The 21,570-nt window shown below is 41.1% G+C and overlaps 1 protein-coding gene across 1 annotated transcript in view; it reads left to right on the plus strand.

Annotated features, from left to right (window-relative positions):
• cntn5 (contactin 5) overlaps window positions 1-21,570 on the plus strand; it is a 176,704-nt gene that overhangs the window by 125,698 nt on the left and 29,436 nt on the right. Inside the window, 5 exon segments of the mRNA XM_037775644.1 lie at window positions 2,290-2,426; window positions 2,582-2,711; window positions 11,388-11,532; window positions 20,369-20,496; window positions 20,902-21,077. Coding sequence (XP_037631572.1) covers window positions 2,290-2,426; window positions 2,582-2,711; window positions 11,388-11,532; window positions 20,369-20,496; window positions 20,902-21,077 — 716 coding nt within the window.

Raw genomic sequence — 21,570 nt, forward strand, 5'->3', positions numbered from 1 at the left:
AAGTTATTTTAATAAAACGGTCGCTATATCGTGACATTAGTACATGAAACAGGTAACCTAAAAGAAATCATGTGCCTCTGTGTCCACCGGTGTCCTCCGGTGCTCCTAACGGCGTCTGCAGGATTTCACAGACCAGAGGAAAACAAGCAGTAAGAGCTGATCTGAGGTCTGCTGTCCAGCTGCCATCTATGAGAGCTGGCTGTCAATCACTCGCGAACTCCGACCAAACGGTTAAACTAGTCAGCGCTGATCAAATTTGGATCAATATTATGTTACGTAAATGCCTATTTCTCTGATTCAAATGTTTTCAGAATGATCTTGTAGTGCACGGTTCAGCTGTAAAATGAGAAAATTGTGAAATCTGGTGAAGGAACGACAAGTTCCGGTCACATGACCGAAGCACAGCCAATAGGAACGCTCTCTCAATGAAATGATCTGTGATTGGTCAAAGTCTCCCGTCACGGGCTAGATATTTTAAAGCCTGAAAACAGAGCCATGAGGAGGAGCAGAAGTCTAGTTATCTCTCAGGATACTTGAATTACAATATGCTGAAAGGTTATTATGGAATTTTTTATGCCAAAAATATACTGCCTACTGAAGCTTCAAGTGAACCTGAGCTGAAGGTGTTGCGAACTTCAGGGCTAACCCCCTTCACTTTAACCAGCAGGTAGGCAAGCGAGACACAGGAACTTGGCTTGGGTCTTGAGGAGCTGTAGCATTTATTCACTGAAAAAAAAGAATTTAACTTACACACCCTGCACTGCTACGTTCATATCACAGCTATAACGGTACTGCTACTCACCGTCACAAACACGCCCTCTCTCTCTCGGCCAACCTCACACTCGCCAGCGTTACGCCGCTAGCACCACTCACTAATGCCACTCGCTAACGCTAATGAATAACGCCAACGCCACTCATTTCCTTGTCATGATTCTACGTTAGCTCATGTACGTGCGTCCGTTCTTGTGCAATGCATAACCGAAGCGTCGCTAGCACTGCTTGGATGTTTAGGAATGAGGTTCGCTAAAGATGATGATATGCATCAATGATATTGGATCATTGATCACTGAATTAATACATCGACCCAGAGCGATGCATCGTTACACCCCTACTGTATATACGCAATCCTGGTCTCAGAAACAAACCCCGGATGTTTCGGCAACACATTCTCACTCCCACCTCGTCAAATAGACGCTTGGTCAATGGCCCCTACGCTTCAAACTATGATGCTCTAGGTACCCATCTAGCATTAGTTGTTGACGTGTCAGGGACAGCGCATTTGTTTTCACTCGTTACATGAATAGTGTTTTTTCAAAATAAACTTCCGTGTTCAGAGGAAAGTACAGTTTCCGCATTGTTACATGCATACAGTCTTTTCAAAATAAACTTTCAACATAGGTTTACTCAGCTTTTAGGTTTACTTACGCAACAAAATTACTTGGTTAGGTTGAGGAAAAGATTGTACATGGCGTTATTTGTCACGTGACAAAACTACAGTAAAATAAGGTTTCGGTTTCCGGTTTCACACGGAACACGAACAGCGGTCTCCTGGGTGAAAGCCGTGTGTTTGTTTGACCCATCCAACCTCCGGTCCTACCCGCTCTACGCAGACTTTCTAGCTCTTTATACTACATCAGTTGCTCTGACCGTCTATTAATGATACGCATCGGTTTACATTAGAGTTAGTTTAAAGCCCAATGCATCTCATACAGATGCGACAAGTTGGTGAGAACGGGTTGGATTAGTACCGTACGACATTTTCAACCGTTCCCCTCCTTCCTTTGATGTCCGCCAGGGAACCGGCACCTCATTAGAATAGGTGTGCATTTCCCCTTCAGTTCTTCGGGACTAAAGAGCGTAACAGAGGATTGGAAAAAAGGAGATGTCTTATTACTGGATAAAGCTCTGTTAAGTGCAGTGCAAAAGTACAGGAGTAATGAAAGTCAGTGTGTCAAGGGTGGATTCAAGGATATTTATGTAAAGTAGCGAGCATTAAAAGACTGTTAAGAAAAAAAAAAAATGTGCGTTATTAAAAAGGCAGCGCACAAAAGAGAAGGCATAAACACTTCAAGTATACCAAACATGTTTTTGCTTCCTTTGGGACTGCAGCATTAAGGGATTACAAAAACTACATCACTACATCCACTGTCTTAAATCCAACCTCTCACATTGTGTGTTGACGATGTATTTGTGCTTCTTCTCCTCTAAGTACAGGTGACCATACTTGTGCCTTGTATGTGTTTCAAGGATATATTACTTATTCTAAGTCTTTTTTTTTCTATCTTCAAGCCCTCCCTCAGTGGGTCAGAATGATTAATGACACTCAGATGGATAGTGGAGAGAAGCTCCAATGGGAGTGCAAGGCCATGGGGAGGCCCCGGCCCACCTATCACTGGCTTCGTAATGGTTTGCCCTTGACATCCCAGGTACTTACCTTACTACACAGCACCCTCTTCTGTTGTCGATTGTACCGTGAAACATCTGAATTATTCTCATGAAACTACACTATATGCGGCATTATCCTGTATCGTATGTCTATATTTAGATCTGATGTTCTGTAATATTGTCTTCTTTGTTTCAGGGTCGAGTCGAGATAGTGAACGGAGAACTGACCATTCACAAAGTGCAGCAGACGGACTCGGGAATGTACCAGTGTGTCGCAGCAAATAAATATGGTGCCGTCTACTCTAACGCCGAACTCAAGATTTTAGGTAAATAAACCTTATAATTTAGATTAGACAAAACAGTGTTAAAAGAAACATTAGTGTAATTTTCATGAGGCAACCGGTCCTTTCAGCCGAGCATATTTCTTTATACTCCGCAAAGATTAGAATTGCAGACTGAGTATTGGCATCTGAATAAGGTAGCGGGTGATAGGTAAGGGAGATTGAAATGCGAGTGGGGAACGCTGAACTGTGAGATCTGCTGATTGCCAATCAATGGTCCCTGATTTAACCCAGGCAGTGGACGGCATGAATAAAAGAAGGACCCTTATGGTTATATTCAATGAGGTGTCTGCCCGCATCAAGTTGAGGAGAGTCTGGAACAGTTCTTCGTTATGTCTGAGGAGAATGAAAAGCAATGACTTGTAGGTATGGATTTACACTAATGGGAGCAAACACTAAAAGAGAGACATCAATGGTTTCTTTGATGGAGTTTAATGACTCCATTAGAGTCTTATCTCCGCTCTATCGTTTGTCATCAAAGCAAAGCCTACTTCACAATCCTCATTACTTAGAAAAAACAAACCTTCACCGTGGGCTCGACTTTCATCAAGTATTTATTAGTCTGTGTTTGCTATTATTAGTTGATAATCAATTATAATTATCAGCAGTGGTGGAAAGTCACTAAGTACATTTACTCAAGTAAAAGTAGAGATTTGGGGTACTTGTGCTTTACTTGAGTATTTCTTTTCATACTTCTACTTCACTACATTTCAGAGCAAAGTGTTTTTACTTCACTACTTTATCTGACAGCTTTACACATACTTGCCAACCCTCCTGATTTTCCCAGGAATCTCCCGTTTTTCATTGCCCTCTCCCGATTTTTTTCCTGGGGTCACAATTCTCCCACATTTTTCATGATTTATAGCAATTTGTCACACCTTTTTTTTTTTTTTTTTCGTTATCTCAACCTGTTTCTAGCAATGTGCAGCGTCTATGAGCTCCACCCAATAGAGCTACACCAAATGTCTTTTCCCAGCGGAGGAGAGCTACTAGCGACACCAGCGCAGTTTGAGTTTAAGCTGCGCTTGCCACACGTCACAGCAAAGCCGTCGTGGCGTGGCGTGGCCGAAGCCATTGGAAATAACGGGTTTCAGAGCGCAGTGGTGCCGTTGTTGTCTGAAAAGACCTTCAGTGAGTGAGTGAGTGAGTGAGAAGGAGAGGTAAATGGAGTGTACTAAGAGAAAGAAATACTCAAACAGGGGCAAAAAATTATGAAAACTGATGAATATTAGCCTTATTTATACCAGAGCTTCACGCCAGAGAGGCAAATTATTCCATTTTCTTTCCTGAGAATTAAAAGTAAAATTTAAAGTTGGCCTATTTAACAAAAAATGTTGTTTCAGGGTACTTTTTATTTTGTTATTGTCATTCTTTAGAAGTCACCAGAATGCAGGAAACAAAGTCTCTGAAACTCAAATTGTTCTTTGGTTTTGAAATCCTCCCTATTTGTTTTCTCAAAGTTGGCAAGTATGACTTTACATACAAACGTATGAAAATGTACATGTACACCTGGAACAATTAGTCGATTAACTGATTAATCTTGACAGAAAATTAGGTGGCAACTATTTTGATTGTTTGATTCATTTTTTAAGGAAAATCATTTCATGGTTCCAGCTTTACAAATTGTGCCCATTTACTGCCTTTCTTTTTGATTATTTAATGTATTAATGTAATGATATAATATATAATACTACAATATAACAGTCACAGGGGGCAGTTTTCTGCGAGTACTTTTACTTTTTATTAGGTCTGTCAAAGTTAACGTGATAATACCGCAAATTCTTTTTAACAGCACTCATTTTTTTAACATATTAATGGACGGTTTTTATGTCAAATTATTGATTTCTTAAGTAAGTAGCTATGTAATAAGCGGGATAATGTACAGCTACCGGGTCATTGTTGTGAAATAAACCCCTTGAGTGCGATGCAAGACCCCTCCACGTGCCTCATCGCCCTATCGAGGTTTATTTCACAACATTATCCCTGACTAGTTTTGTGTTGTTAATTGATTTCCAATAATACATATATACATACATTTGCATAAAGCAAACATATTTGCCCACTCCCATGTTGATAATCTCCCTTTAAGGTACATTTTGAACAGATAAAAACATGTTTATTTAATTGATTGACAGCTGTACTTTTAATACATCAAAGAACATTGTCCTTATTATTATACTTGCATACATACAGTACATACTTACTTAAGTAACATTTTAAATGCAGGCCTTTTACTTGTAACGGAGTATTTTTAGTGTGGTGCTAATACTTTTATTTTAGTAAAGGATCTGAATACCTGATCCACCACCGGTTGTACAGTATTTGTATCCTTTTTTTTTGTAAATGGGGAAAGCAGGAGGGACATGTACTTGAAAATGTAAGGACACTAAAAGCCAAGGAAAGTGTTACATGTAAGGCTTCAGGCTACAAACATAACAGTCGTACTGAATGTCTTCTGCGTTGATGCACTATTTTCTCCTTGTCATCTTCTATACTGGGACACATCTGGTGACACCCATTCCCCTTTCATGTTTCCCAAAGGGACAGTTTGATTTACTGTCTGCGTGGCATGCCGTTTTTTGAAGGGGAATCTGTGGCATTTTGAAAATCTTTGCAAATGGACAAAGTATATTTTGTGGATGATCTATAAAATGTTTGTCCCTAAACCCATCAGTTTAAAGTATGTAGTTAATTTAAATTCACAGTGAGAGTGAGAAGTTTTAGATTTTAATCAGCTTTATGTGAGCTGGTGAGGAAGAGCCCTTGCCTACCTTGGAGTCACAGTCACAATGATGATGTTTGGAAGCTTGTGATGAGTGTTTTCATAACTACACCCCCCAGGCATGTCTTCCCAGTGACCTGTGCTCCGCGGAGATGTCCACAAGCAAACACTATCAGGACAGATTACATGGCTAATAACAGCCTGCAGATGAGCGATCACTGGAGGCTACACAGGGGGCAGCGGCTGCCCCCATGCCTGTGATCTTGTCCCAGATCCAGCTCTTCTGGGAGGGTGGCGGGTGAAGCAATAAGGGTACCGCTGCCACCAGCTGCAGGCCTGCTCTTATTTTGATTAAAACAAATACACACAGCAACTGCTCTGTTTTCTGCCGCTTGCCGTGTCTAGAGGGACCTCTGCCACTCAGGCAGCCACTCAGCCTCAAAGACACAAGTGTTACAGGGAGAGGGGTCAGCCCGTAGCTACGGATGGGATTGAATTGTCATTGTGTGTAATGTCACCTTTAAAGCATCATTCAGGATTTGAATAATCACAGTTGACAGAGCCTTGCAGCCTGAAGATGGCCTTGATGTGTAATACAGCTGTATACCCGTACCACATCAGCTTCAGTGCCTGAGGCCTTATTTAGACCATTAGTGCTTAATTCATTCTCTTGAGCAAGCTATTAAAAATATATATATACTGTATATGTATTTATTATTCACTCAGGCAGCCTGGTTAAATATGGGTTAAACATCATTTTCATAAAAGCCGTACAAATCATCCAACCATGTCAACATTAACATGATGACAGCTATTAAGTAATTAGGCTGCACAACACAATGTGTATTCATAGAATTGTAGTGGATACCGGATTAGCACAGAATTAAGACAAAGTACGGTACATTATACAATATATAAAAGCCAATGATTGTATAGAAGCGTGCTGTAATACCTCAAGTGGAAAATCTAGTCATTACTGTACTTTGAAACAAATTAGCATTTTGATCAAGCATTTTGAGTCATGATGTGTCAGTCTAAACCCTCCAGCATTTTCTGAATAATTACTTTGAAATGCCACAGTTGAAGACGTGTTACGAGCATCACGTTCATAAATGCATTACATTTTAACGACCCGCGCAATTAATTAAAAAGTAAAATTAAGAAAGTTTGTTTTACCACTAGGCCAGGGGTTCGTAAAACCTTTTTGGTGCCAGGGATTCCTCATAGGGGGGAACATTTTCCAAGGACCCCCTCATAACCATAACTCCGATTAACCATAATGCTTACTACCATTTGTACTCTTAGATGGAACTATTTGTATTTTAAAACATTTCAATCTAAATACTTCAGACCTGTTTCATAGTGATAAACAGAAACACATTTCAATTTGAATCATGATAACATTATAACTAATTAACTAATTAAGATGAGATAATCATTTATGTGTCCAACAGAGGGGGAATTTGCAATTTCACTGAATATTAATACCACTTATATACCTTTAAACAGAGAGGGATTTTTAGGACCCGAGCACCGACAAAGTCGGGTCCGAGGACCTATTGTTCTTCAAATGATTATTAGGGCCCGAGCACCGACAAAGTCGGGTCCGAGGACCTATTGTTCTTCAAATGATTATTATTATTATTAGGGCCCGAGCACCGACAAAGTCGGTCCGAGGACCTATTGTATTTCAAATGATTATTAGGGCCCGAGCACCGACAACGTCGGGTCCGAGGACCTATTGTTCTTCAAATGATTATTATTAGGGCCCGAGCACCGACAAAGTCGGTAAAAATGAGGTGCTTGGGATACTACACGCTTTTTGAAATTTTGCACACGTGTCAGACGTGCGTGAAATAAATATCTGATATGGGTTTCGTGCTCGGGTGTGGCAAATTGGCTCGCTAGCGCCCCCTATTGAGTAGCCCCGACGACACATTTCACCTAAATTTATGAAATTTGGTAGGTATATGTACCATGATGAGACGTAAATAAAACCCTCTTGGAGGTATACCATAAACCCAACAGGAAGTCGGCCATATTGGATTTTATGGCGTTTTTTTACCATTTCCAGGCGCTGTACTTTAACGAACTCCTCCTAGAGACTTAACCCGATCAACTTCAAATTTGGTCAGTAGTATCTTAAGACCTTTGGGATGAAAAGTTACTCAAAGATCAAAAAGTTATCGAACTATGTTGCCGTGGCGTGGCGGCGAAAAAGCGCCTTTCGCCAAGAAACAGGAAGTTGTTGTAACTTTGTCGTACATTAACCTATATGCTCCAAATTTCTCATGCCTGATAAAGGTCCCTGTCTGACAACATCCATATGCAAATTTTGACTCACAGTCATAGCGCCACCTAGTGGTAACAGGAAATATCATGTTTTACACATTGATGTACTCTGCCTCAGAAATTAATCACATCTACCTGAAACTTGGTCAGTAGTATCTTAAGACCTTTGGGATGAAAAGTTATCAAAAGATCAAAAAGTTATCGAACCATGTTGCCGTGGCGTGGCGGCGAAAAAGCTTCTTCGCCAAAAAACAGGAAGTTGTTGTAACTTTGGCGTATAGTAACCAATCTGCTCCAAATTTCTCATGCAAGATAAAAGTCCCTGTGTGACGACATCCACATGCAAATTTTGGCTCGCAGTCATAGCGCCACCTAGTGGTAACAGGAAATATCATGTTTTACACGTTGATGTACTCTGCCTCAGAAATGAATCACATCTACCTAAAATTTGATGAGAAAAGCCTTAAGACCTCGATGATGCTTCCTTTCGAAAATCGTAAGTTTACATCGAACGGCAGCGCCGTGGTGGCATGGCGAATTTCGATGAGTCGCCACGACACAGGAGGCTGTTGTTACTTGACTTTACATAGTCCGATCTGCCCCAAATTTCACAAGCTGGATAATAGTCCAGGCCTGAAGACATATATGTGCCATTATGAGTGAAAGTCATAGCGCCCCCTACAGGAAACAGGAAATGGTTGTATACTGCAACCAACCCTCATAGAAGTGCCTTTAAAGGACGCCCCACATGTTCTCAACAGGTCATATCCAGCGCCACACGCTCCAAGCAGAAAATAAACTCTAACTGTTGCCTACAATGTCCGACTTTCATGGGAATGCACGACAGCGGGTATCCCGACGTGCGCGTTCCCCCGACGTGCGCGCGTGGGCGAGGGCCCGATCATCGCTGCTTGCAGCTTTAATGTTCATATTGCATTTGGACTCAACTTCGCGGCATTTATAACCTACATTTCAAACAATTGATGATGATAATAATAAAAATAATAATACATTTTATTTGGTGACGCCTTTAAGGACACCCAAGGACACCTTACAAAGATACAATTTTACATAAACAGATAAAAAACAGCCGGACATGACAGAGACACATTTATGCAGACACATATGATGAACTGATGGACACTACAGAGAGTAGGCCAGTTTGAACAGTTGGGTTTTGAAGAGGGATTTGAATGTTGTGATAGTGTCAGACTGCTGGATGTATGAGGAGGGAGTTCCAGAGCCTGGGAGCAGTGCAGCTGAACGCCCTAGCTCCGATGGTGCTGAGGCGTGAGGTGGGGGGGGTCAGAAGACCAGCTGATGATGAGCGGAGGGAACGGGAGGGGGTATACTCCTGAAGGAGGTCAGTGAGGTAAGTGAGGGCGAGGTTGTGGAGGGCTTTGTAGGTGAGCAGAACATTTTTGAAGTCAATCCGGTATTGAGCAGGGAGCCAGAGTAGTTGGATGAGGATGGGGGTGATGTGGTCGGAGGATCTGGTGTGGGTGATGATCCGAGTAGCAGAGTTCTGAATGATTTGAAGTCTGTTGAGCAGTTTGGTGAGAAGGCCAGAGAGAACAGCGTTGCAGTAATCAATCCGGGATGTAAAAAATGCGTGGACAAAGATTTCTGTGCTGGAGTGAGACAGGGATGGACGGAGTCTGGAGACAGGGATGGGCGGAGTCTGGAGATGTTGCGGAGGTGGAAGAAAGCAGTCCGGGTGACATTTTGTATGTGGGGTGCAAAGGAGAGGGTGCTGTCTAGGGTGACCCCAAGGCTCTCGAGATGGGTGGAGAATGGAACAGAGAAGCCATCGATGATGAGGTTTGGGGCAGTGGTGTGTTGTGCTTTGGAGAGGTTGTTTTGGGAGCCGATGAGCAGGGCCTCTGTTTTATTTCCGTTTTTTTATTTGATCTTAAAAGCTTTCAGAAAATGAACAGTAGCAAGACTTTGAATAGTCCTAATAAATCTAGATATTCCAACTCACCAGTCTAAAGCAAACTTTCAGTAAGTGCTGCAACTTTAAAATAATTAACTTATTGCTGTGTGTCACAATCATTTCAGAGTTGGTATTGGCCCAAACCTTTGGTTGGACCCCGTGGGACCTTATTTCAGAAAGAAATATGAACGGTAGTCAACGGAGAGAGAGAGAAATATTTTTTGATCCCGTTTGAAAAGATATTTTTTTCAAGTCAAGAAGGTCTCAGTTTGTTGTAGGTTTGTCATAGTATCATTTAGTTTAGTGTGAAACCGCTGCACGGTGGTGCAGTGGTTAGCACTGGCGCCCCACAGCTAGAAGGTCGCAGGTTCAAATCCGGCTTGGGGCCCTTCTGTGTGGAGTTAGCGTGGGTTTTCTCCGGGTACTCCGGTTTCCTCCCACAGTCCAAAGACATGCAGGTTAGGTTAATTGTTGACTCTAAATTGCCCGTAGGTGTGAATGGTTGTCTGTCTCTATGTGTCAGCCCTGTGATGGGCTGGCGACCTGTCCAGGGTGTAACCCGCCTTTGCCCAGTGTCGGCTGGGATAGGCTCCAGCCCTCCCCCCCGCAACCCCTAACGGGATAAGCGGTTGCAGATGGATGGATGGATGGATGGTGAAACCGCTCAGTGAACTACATCTTTCGTCTCGCACAATATACGTTACCAACACTAGCTAGCTAGCTAACGTAGCTATGTTCCACGTACAAATGAACCGTTATCTGACCTGGTGTTTTTCATCCAGCGACTTCTGGTCTTTTTTTTTATCAGTCGGGAAGAGAAAGAATGAGCGAGACCCGCTGCTGGTGTGAGAACATCCCAGTACGAGACACACAGGCATCGTAGCTTCAGCGAGAGAGACGGCACTTACGTGACTTTTGGGCGTGTCATCTTTCTAATTACATATTTTCACAGGCTTATACTTCAACCGTTTTACAACAAACCGAGACTTTCTTAACTTGCAGAATCTTTTAAATTGCCAAACATCATATGTGTGATTCATGGCGCAATTCAAACAGGATAAAAAAAACAAAAAAACATTTGTAGCCGTTAGCTACCGTTCATATTTTTTCAGAAGTAAGGTCCCATGGGGTCCACCGGAAGGGGCATGACTTCGGCTCTTTATATGCTCGTTTTATTGGCACAAATAGTCCCCATCTGTAGATATGCAGTTTTAAATGATACAGCACAATTTTCTGATTTATAGCAAATTATTTCGTGAACCCCCCTGCCAGAATGCCATGGACCCCCTGGGGGCCCATTGGTGTCATTTTTCCGTTGAGCAGGTAGCACACAATTCTGTTCTGATAGGCACTGTGCTGAAAACAGCTGCTCACATGTTATACAAGGCAGCATTGTTTTAGTTTTTCTTTGTTTTTGTGACAAAAAAAAGTGATTCATCTTCACAATAAGCTCTTTTATCACAAGTCATTTGATTCAGTGTTTGATCTAAAGATAGATCAATGATTGTACAAATAAAGTACTCAACATAATATCTGTTAACATAACTGATTCAGGGAGTTTAACATGCTTGTTTTGACAAGAGAAAACAAACTTGGGAAACAATAAATTGCATACAATATGAATATTAGTGTGTTAACCATCATCATATGACTACATTATTTTTTGTCTTTCTTTTTAAATGTTTATATGTTGTGTGTCTGTCTTACACAGCATCGGCTCCCGTCTTTGTCCACAATCCCGTACGGGTCATCGCCACACTTGGAAAAGATGTATCGCTAGAGTGCAAGCCCAGAGCATCGCCCAAACCACGGATAACATGGAAGAGAGGAGACCGAAGGATACAGCAAAGTAGAAGGTACAGCCGCTCTTTAGAGGCATCGTCTTTTACTGTCAAATAGAAGTAGCTTTTTACATGTGTCGGTTAGAATGCTTTGTTAAATGAAATAATAAAAACATTTATTGAGTTTTTGCTCTGTGTGAGAAAATTCTCCATTTAAACGCAGCTGGCGAGAGCCCCACAGCTGACAGGGATCCAGTGTCCTGCTCAAGGATGCTTCAGTAGCGCAGGTGTTTGCACCTGGGTCCACAAGAACAGAGTCCATTTAGAAAACCTCTTATTTTATTCAGCGGCGGGCTGGTTGTTGAGCTGAAGGAGTTCCTGGTGAACCTGCATGATTTTGTTTGATTTTTGCTGGAATCGGACCAGTGGCCCTGATGAAAAGCATTAAAGGGGTAGTTTGGGTGTTTTGAAGTGAGGTTGTACGAGGTACCTATCAATAGTCAGTGTATTACCTACAGTAGATGACGGTCGGCACGACCCCAGCTTGGAGAAACAGACAGGAGTTACCGCACGGGAGCAAAGCAATGCACTGCTGTGGACCACGTAAAAAAAAAAGCTCACCTTAAAAAAAATCAATATCAAGTGTGCGCTATTTTTAGAATATTTTCCCCGCTTTACCTTGCCGTCAGACAGCCCTTTCCGACAGGGAACCGTTTTATCCATCTATGCTCTCACCAAAGCCACCAGACTTCATTAAAAAAAAACAGGAAACTAACCAAAGTCACACAATAACACAAACAAACTCACTGATCGAGGCAGCGGTAGACCAGCAACCTTTGTGCTCTGCGAAGCAAAATTACTGTTTGTTTTTTTTCAATGGAGACTTGTTGCTTTGGCGAGAGCGTAGATAACAGCTTCAGCTCCTTGTCCAAAACATAGACTATGTAGCTGTCTGACGGCAATGTAATTCAGTGAAAATGGTACAAATATAGCGTACACTTAAACTGATATTGATTTTTTTCACACAGCAGAACATTGCTTTGCTCCCGTGCGGCAACTCCGGTCTGCTTCTCCAAACTGGGGGCACGCCATTAAGAATATCGGTAGGAATAGCCAGTCTTGTCGCTGATGGTCTTGTTTACTTATATACAGTAGGTCATATAGAAGCATCAGTATTACATTGAGACTGTTTCATAACCAGTTGAAAGTTCTTCATAGTAACTTTAAATTAACAATTATAGATAAAATATCCAAATGGAAATGCCTATTTTGGGTGAAACCAGTGAATTTAATATCTGACGTACTTCATCATATTGGTGCCATAAAGCTTTCCTGGTCGTTGATTTGCAACATTGTCTGCAGTGGCCTAATATATCCAGAGATATTAAAGAGATAGATAGATACCTCAGTCTAAATAATATAGCAGATTTCTGCTGTTTGACAAATCTTTATAATTGCACAGTATATCGTCATAACATCCAAGCTTCTGTCCTGGTACAATTTGTGATATTGAAAAGTAAGAGAAACGTGTATAAAACTCCGACTAAATCATTCCGTACCATGAAATATCACTAAAGTAATGATCTGCCTCGAGCTCTTAATGTGCATCCATAAAACAGTAGCAATGTTGGAGGTGTGGTTCAGTGTCTGGAATGACACCCTTAAACTATTTGAGACTTTTAGGAAGGGTTCATTTTTTGCTGTTATCGTTTGGATATTTTCTTTGCAGACAGCGGTAGATTTACTGGTGCTCTGTGTTATAAATAGGATCCCATTTATTTCCTCTGCACAGTTTAGAGAATAGAATATTATGAGCGAAAGTTAATTGCCCTGTAAAATATGTATGAATCCATGAAAAGTTTGTCTCCCTCAATATCTTCATATTGTTTTTCATCACGGCATAACTTCAGCCGTTATCGTTCCGGCTCAGGCCCCTTCAGGAATTGTATACATGTCTTGTTGTAACACATCACAGTTTCATTACTGTAACTGAAATTAAGTGTCACTACTAGAATAAAACACCTTAGGTACTGGCAAAGCTCCGGAGACTCATCCTCAACCCCACCTCCTTCTGCGGGATGCTGACAATTTAGACCGCACAATTGCATTTGGAATTCACATGCAGTTTGATGCATCATCTTTTATGAGAAACATCTCTCCGTTTTCCACCTAGAGGGGGGGCTGAGCGGGGCGAGGGTCCATCAATCAAACTGAGCGACACCGCCGAAATTATCAGTCACTGCCGAGCATCCCAAGTTTTGAGCGAGAGAACAGGACCTTTTTGTTTATCAGCCAAGATTCAGCTGTCTGTTCAGCAGCCTCGCAGCAAGGGCAGCCAGTTGATAATCAGATCCTCAGTGTGTTACTCCTTCAAAACAGGCAGCGACAAATCTTCACGCCTCTAACAGGTGAATGGAAACAGAGTGTTCGGGAGTTAGTGCTAATTTCAGAGGTTGGTGCAAAATGAAAGAGAAAAATGGTCCTCAGAGCTAATTTTGGATGTGTATTGTCTATGAAAGAGCTGGCTTCAGTAGAACTGATGGATGGGGATAAGTTAGCGAGTGTGTTGCCCTAAAATGGTGATTAATGACCCTGGCTTGTCTGGATCTGATAAAGCCTTTGAGGTATTTGTCAAACCCTCGCAAATCTATTTTTTTTTTCCGTGTGTGTGTGTGTGTGTGTGTGTGTGTGGTTGTTGGCGTACACCGCGGGGAGATTCATACCTGTCCGAAACACCTTCATTTTGTTTTTATCTGACTTTAGATAAATGTGTCATGTCTTAAGAGAGCAGAACATTGTTCACACACAATATTGGCAAAGCCGTTCATTTATCCCCTCAGAGTCATTTATCATTCATTATTAAAGTGGCAGTAGGCAACAATATTTTGGCATAATTTGGCAAAAATTCCATAATAACCTTTCAGCATATTGTAATTCAAGTGATCTGAGAGAAAACTACACCTCTGCACCTCCTCATGGCTCTGTTTACAGGCTTTAGAAAATCTTGCCCGTGACAGCAGACTTTGACCAATCACAGGGCATTTCAGAGAGAGCGTTCCTATTGGCTGTTCCACAAAAGGAGATGCGCGTTCACGTCTGGTCTCTGCAGATAGTGAAAGCCTCGGTCAATGGCGGAACAACCTACTGGAAAGCTTGCTATTCCAGCATTGGCAGCAACTGCCTACACCTCAAAACAACCCAAAAAAAGAAAGACAGACTTTCAAAAAGACAGTCCAAACTGTTGATGTCGTTAGAAGGTAATGTGTAGCTCGCTGCGGTAGCCTCCTCAGATGTAGCGAGCACGTATGAAGCGCGTGCATATGCCCGTTCTCGTGTGGGGGGAGGGGCTTCGGACAGAGAGGGGAGAGCGGAGAGAGGAGAGAGAGGAGAGAGCAGCTCGAGGGGATGCAGGATTTTGCGTTTTCCGGATTTCTACGCACTGCAGCTTTAAGTGAGGGCATTATATATGTACTAGAGCTGTCAAAGCTAACGCGGTAATAATGCCAAATTTGTTTTAACACCACTAATTTCTTCGATTTTGAGGTTGTAGCGGGCTCAATTTTAAAGCAAGAGTGAAGATACTGGCATGAAACTAACTCTCTCCAACTCTCCCTCTAAAAACAGAATTCACAGACTTAACATTCAACATTGTGGTGTCAACATGTACCGTTTTCTTTTTTTTGTTTGTAACTAGGGCTGTCAAAGTTAACGCAAATTTGTTTTAATGCCACTAATTTCTTTAACGCAATCGATATTCCAGAAGCTGTAGAGGGATCCGTTTTACCGGTATCATATGAAACTAGAACACCTAATGAATCCATCGGTACCATACGTGTCATACTAGCTTGTTAGGAAGGAGGCTAAATAACGCTCCAAACTTGCGCTAAATTTTAGGGGGAAAAAACTGGCATGGCCATTTTCAAATGGTTCCCTTGACCTCTGACCTCCAGATATGTGAATGTAAATGGGTTCTCTGGGTACCCACGAGTCTCCCCTTTACAGACATGCCATCTTTATGATAATCACATGCAGTTTGGGGCAAGTCATAGTCAAGTCAGCACACTGACACACTGACAGCTGTTGTTGCCTGTTGGGCTGCAGTTTACCATGTTATGATTTGAGCATGTTTTTTCATGCTAAATGCAGTACCTGTGAGGGTTTCTGGACAATATCTGTCATTGTTTTGTGTTGTTAATTGATTTCCAATAATAAATATATAAATATATTTGCATAAAGGAAGCATATTTGTCCACTCCCATGTTGATAAGAGTAAAATACTTGACAAATCTCCTTTTAAGGTACAATTTGAACAGATTAAAAAATGTGCGATTAATCGCGATTAACTACGGACGATCATGCAATTAATCGCAATTAAATATTTGAATCGATTGACAGCCCCTAATATGTACACTATGTGATCTATTTTACTCGTAAAGAATTCTCAGATTCAGTAACTTTTCTCACAGCTTCCTCTTAAGCTGTACACACGGTTGCTTTTATTAAACACAAATCCAATTAAGAGTTTGACACTCTAATAGGATGTTTGATGCACCTAACCGGTACTGCTGTACGGTGAGTTAATGAACTGGATGGCACAGTGTTTAGGGGGTCACCGCTCAACTGGAGATCAACCTTGTGAAAAGGGTGATTTCTATCTGAAATAAACAAGAGCCGTGCCTTTTCAGGTCGTGGCCAGGGTGACTCCTGCAAGGATTTTCTGCCGTTACCTATAGTAAAGTAAAGAGTTTATGGACGGAGAGACGTTCTATTCTTGGAAGAACAGAGGGTGGGGGGGTGAGGAATCGAAACAGCTTCACGTTTATCTGGCATTGACAGCTGTGCTGACTTAATGAAGGTTTGTAATTAACATGGATTTCCGCTAATGTTCAGGGCTTTTGTCTCTTAAACAGAAAGTATTAATCCCATTAGTTTGAAAGTATGTGGCAGACTCAGTTGAAGCCCACAGACTCTTTTGTTTAAGAGTCAGACAGTGCATAATTTGGTGTTTTTTTTATAAAAATTGTGAAATGTTTAAAATGTAAATAATGAGTATTCTGTAGCAGTCTATTTGCTTTTACCTCAAAAAACCCTGCTTTAGATTGAAAATATATATATTTCCAAATGCAATATAGATGTGCTGTCATCTTCTAATGTTTCCTTTAAACGTCCTAAGGTTGAATTTATTTGCATATTCCGTATACTCAGCAGTCCCCATCCTGTCCTTTCTGCCTCGGTGTCCTTGTCGGATGTGAATTCCCTCCCTAATTTGAAAAATGTCTCCTGGCTGCAGATTGCTTCAGAATTGTCTTAAGATTTTGTCATGCCTTCGTGAGTTTCTCTTTGCCAATTCCAATCACCTTGCCCATGATGAGAGAGCTTAGTGTTGTAAATATAAATGCCAAACAATACAAATTAGATTAAAAGACGAGCACCTCACACACCCCCCCCATCATTTTCATTGTTTGATTTTTGGATGAAACTGATTTTCTAATAAAAAAAAAATCTTCATCTCCACCTCTGTAGGCAATGTGGAAATCAAATTATGATAGATTTCGGTTTGCACAGGACACTGAGAATTAGAATCAGAATCAGGTTTGTTTTGCCAAGTATATACATACATGGAATTTGACTCCAGTTTTATGCAGCTCTCTCAATGTACTTACACAGAATAGAAATAAATCCTAGGAACAACAATGACCAACAATAAAATAAGAATACAATAATAAAGTGCCTATATACAAGTCAAGTGTTCTGTAAGTTATAAACAATACAAATTGTGCAAAGAAATAAATACTGGATGAATACACATGGACTGGATGATTATATATAGTATGTACATGTGAAGATGAAGGATTTTTGTTTATAGTGACAGATATGTACATTTTACAATATGTACATAAAGTGACAGATGATATACATATTACATAAAAATGTGTATTAAAGACTGAATTATAATCTAAGAATGTGCATTTAAGAATGTAAATTATAATCTAAAATGTTCAAAAATGTGCATTAAAGAATGTAAATTGTAATCTAAAAATGTGTAAAAATTAGCATTAAAGACTGTAAATTATAATAAAAAAATGTGCACAATGAGCATTAAAGAATGTAAATTATAATCTAAAAATGTGCATTAAAGAATGTAAATTATAATCTAATAATGTGCAAAAATGTGCATTTAAGAATGAAAATTATAATCTGCAATGGCAGCAGCGTATATTTGGTGATGAGGGGAGAGTAGAGTCTCAACATCATTCCCAGTACTAAACTGTCCTATGTTTCCTGCTCTGAAGCCAGTTTAGTTACATCCTCTACCATCTGACGTCAAGCACTTAATTCTCCAGCTGTTATTTACAACTCACAGCGAAATGTTAATACCATATTGCTCGTGTCCTTCAGCTGGATAAGGGGCTGCTTATGAATGCAGGCGTGGTGTTGTGTGTTTTTCTTCTCTCTATTACACTTGTGCTTCCCAGGAGGACAGCTCGCTGATGTGCACATCTCGGTTTGACAGCCTTTCGCTTTAGATTCATTGAATGCAGCAGTATTAAGGGTTTGTCAGGTGGATCCACGAGCACCGTGCATGATGAATGCACCGTTTATTTAGATTTATGGAGATATTGATGCAAAAGAACAAAAAAATCATAACATCTTTTTATTTCATGTTGTGTAGTGTTCTTGTGTAGTGTTCAAATTGGGTTCTGAAATTTCCTTTTAATGAATTTTAAATTATACTGCAATTACTCAGATGGCAGCCTATATATCAGACCGGCAATACGTCGCCCAGAGTAGGCTTGTGTGACCATGCCCCCTTTTGGGGGAAAACAATCCCAGGTCCCTCATAGACGGCAACAGAGTAAACAGAAGAAGTTGAAACATGTCTCCAAACTTCTACTTTAAACAAACCAGTAATAGTAATATGCAGAAGAGTTGCTGTGTAGTTGGTTGTACAAACAATAAATCCAAAAACACTGATCTCCGATATGTTCCACTGCCGTGTCCTAAAAAAGATATAATAGAGGAGCCTTATGGCTTCAAGGAAGACCAGACCAGCATGGCTTTATGGCTCCAAGCTATAGACTAGACCTGCATGGCTTTATGGCTCCAAGCTATAGACCAGACCAGCATGGCGTCATCGCCGAGGCTGCGCTCCCTTTTGGAGGAAATAACTCACCGTCACAGGGGAGAAAATGCCGCAACGCCGAAAAGCTGTTGTGTGGCGGGTTAACCGAGGCTTTCACACTGAGATTTGAGGCACATACGATACATGAATATTCACTGTCAGTGTGCTAAATGGCTAAATGATGCTGGTGACAGTGACTAGCATGGCTAGCTAACGTTAGTTTGAGTGGGAGGCTGGTGTCATACATTAACGTTATAGCAGCATCCAACTAAATCTCAGCCTATAGATCAAACAGTTGTCTGTTAACAAGTCGGTTATGTACAGACAACACTAAGTCTAACGGGATTCAATCAGATATGTAGAAATGTCTGGATCAGCAATATCCGGCCACTGTGTTGGACGGGGAAGACTGAAGGGACATGGTGGCGATCATTATTAAAGGTCCCGTATCGTGCTCATTTTCAGGTTCATACTTGTATTTTGTGTTTCTACTAGAACATGTTTACATGCTATAATGTTAAAAAAAAAAACGTATTTTCCTCATACTGTTGGCCTGAATATGCCTGTATTTACCCTCTGTCTGAAACGCTCTGTTTTAGCGCAATTTGACGAAACTGCGACAAAATTGCAACAGAATTGCGTTGCTAGGCAACAGCTTGGGTCTATGTTTACTTCTTGTCAGCTGATGACATTCACATACACTGCAACCAGGAATAAACTGGGACAAATTTAGAATGTTTACATTTAAATCTGTGTAAAGGGTCTAAATATTGTATATTTGTGAAATCACAAATGGACAGAAATCCTGACACCTTGTTTCAAACGCAGAGTGTCTGAATACGGGTTGTGTGTATTTCCCTGTGGATTGAGCGTTTCAATACTTTCACAGTATTTATATAGGACTTAAGCCTGCTTTATAATAAAACAAACGTGAAAATCTCACTTTTTTTATAATATGGGACCTTTAAGGTATTGCGAACACTCAGGTTCAGGCAAGGTCGCAAACTAATTGTTAGACGTGTATAAAACGTTTGGTTAGCAAGGGATGCATACAAATTTGTCAATCCAAACTTACGTCAAATTGAATTGAAGTCTATGGGATCTTCGGTTGTCTTTCACCCAAAAGTATTTGCGAAGTACCCGTATGTGCCGGTCTGATGCATTGTGTTCTTTCAAAGGCACAAGATCAGATATAGTTCATCATTGAACCTAAATTGAAAGTCAGAGAAATACTGTGTTCCTTTGTTCTTGACATCAACACGTTTTTTCTCTTGTACTGAAAATGTGTCCCCATTACCTTAATCTGTATCTCTAATAGCATCTGTGTTTTAATCCTGTTCAAGATAGGGCTACTTAGCGGTATCTGCAAATCAGATTCATTAACACATTTAAATTGCTGATTGATCTTTTACTGAAAAAAGGGTTTATTTTCAAGTTGAAGGTTACACAAATACAAACACTGCTCTTGACTTCACAGCCCTCCGAGCTTCGTCGTAACACAAACAACTTACTGTCAGACGCTTTTTGTCCTTCAACTCAGTGATAATAATTTGCTCGCTGTAAGCGCTGTTTTATTCTATATTCTCCGCTGGAATCTCTAGTGGGTGATTATTTCAAGAATATCCCAGCAGTTGGTTTTATGTCATCCCGAGTGAATATATTGCTATTCTTGTAACCCGACACGACCACAAACACATAGCCTCGTGCCGAAAACTTGTAGAGCAACTGTTCGCACGTGTATTTGTTTCTCATACCAGTATTGATTTTTGTGTCCTTTCTCACTCACAGGATTATGTTGTTACGGAACAATACTCTGAGAATTGTTAACTCCAGCCGAGCGGATGAGGGGAACTATGTGTGCCGGGCGGAGAATCAGCTGGGCTCGGCAGAGATGACTGCCATGCTGTGGGTAAAAGGTAAGTGATGCCCTGGGGGCCTTTATTTTCTGCCAAATTAGCACAAGTCGGCCACCAGTAAACAGTCCCCAATGTCATCCCCCTCCCCCCCCCCCCTACACACCTTTGCTCTGGTGCCAGGAAATTTATTGTGCTCGCTCAACCGTGAACCAAAAGGCTTCTCACATTCAAGAATCATATTACAAGGACACAGCGTTAAAGGCCTCGGCCTCACAGATGCACTGCATGCAGGCTAGATCAGAGACAAGCAGGGTATTTATCCGACAAAAGGTGAGTGTGTTTTTGCCCAAGTTGGGCTCTCGCTTCTCATGATCGCTCCGGCAGTGATGTCACAGTCGAATGCAGCTGCTTGACGCTAGCTTTTGGTTAGCCTGAGGTGACAGTGCAGCAGCTTTGTGCTTCCAGAGGCCATGCGTGTGGAGCTGAGCCCGAGCAGAGTGGAAGTGACCGTGGGGGAGAGCGTGGTGCTGAGCTGCAAGGCGACACACGACACGTCGCTGGACGTGGTCTTCCACTGGTTCTTCAACCAGAGACCGATCAACTTTCAGCAGGATGGCGGCCACTTTGAATACATCCAAACAGTAAGAGCAAGAGTAAGAGCAAAAGTAAGACTTAGAGTCAATTTATCATATTGGTTATGGTCCTATTTATTTATTTATCTATCTATCTATCTATCTATCTACCTGTCTGTTTGTCTGTCTCTCTCTGCACGTCCATCATCCATTGTAGCTCTATTTGTCTGTATAATTGTTTGCCTGCTAAGTGTAAACAGATGGCTGTTTTCTTTATCATTTAATTGACTCCTTGCCCGAGTTTGTTGATCTTCCACGTCGACATATTGAAGTCAAAATTATGTTGCTGTTTCCATTTGCACCTTTTATGTAATGATTTTAAAGTACATATTGCACCAAACATTTGTTACATCTGCAGAAATAATCCGTTCCGCTAAAGGTCAGACCATCATCAAAGACCTGCATTGAATCACATAATCATGTACATCAGAGTCTAGTCTATTGTTTTGAATTTGCACCTGTGAAATTGTATCTTTTTGTGAAAATGAAAACACAAATAGAG

Source organism: Sebastes umbrosus, chromosome 7 (assembly GCF_015220745.1).
Source record: "Sebastes umbrosus isolate fSebUmb1 chromosome 7, fSebUmb1.pri, whole genome shotgun sequence".
NCBI classification, from domain to species: Eukaryota; Metazoa; Chordata; class Actinopteri; order Perciformes; family Sebastidae; genus Sebastes; species Sebastes umbrosus.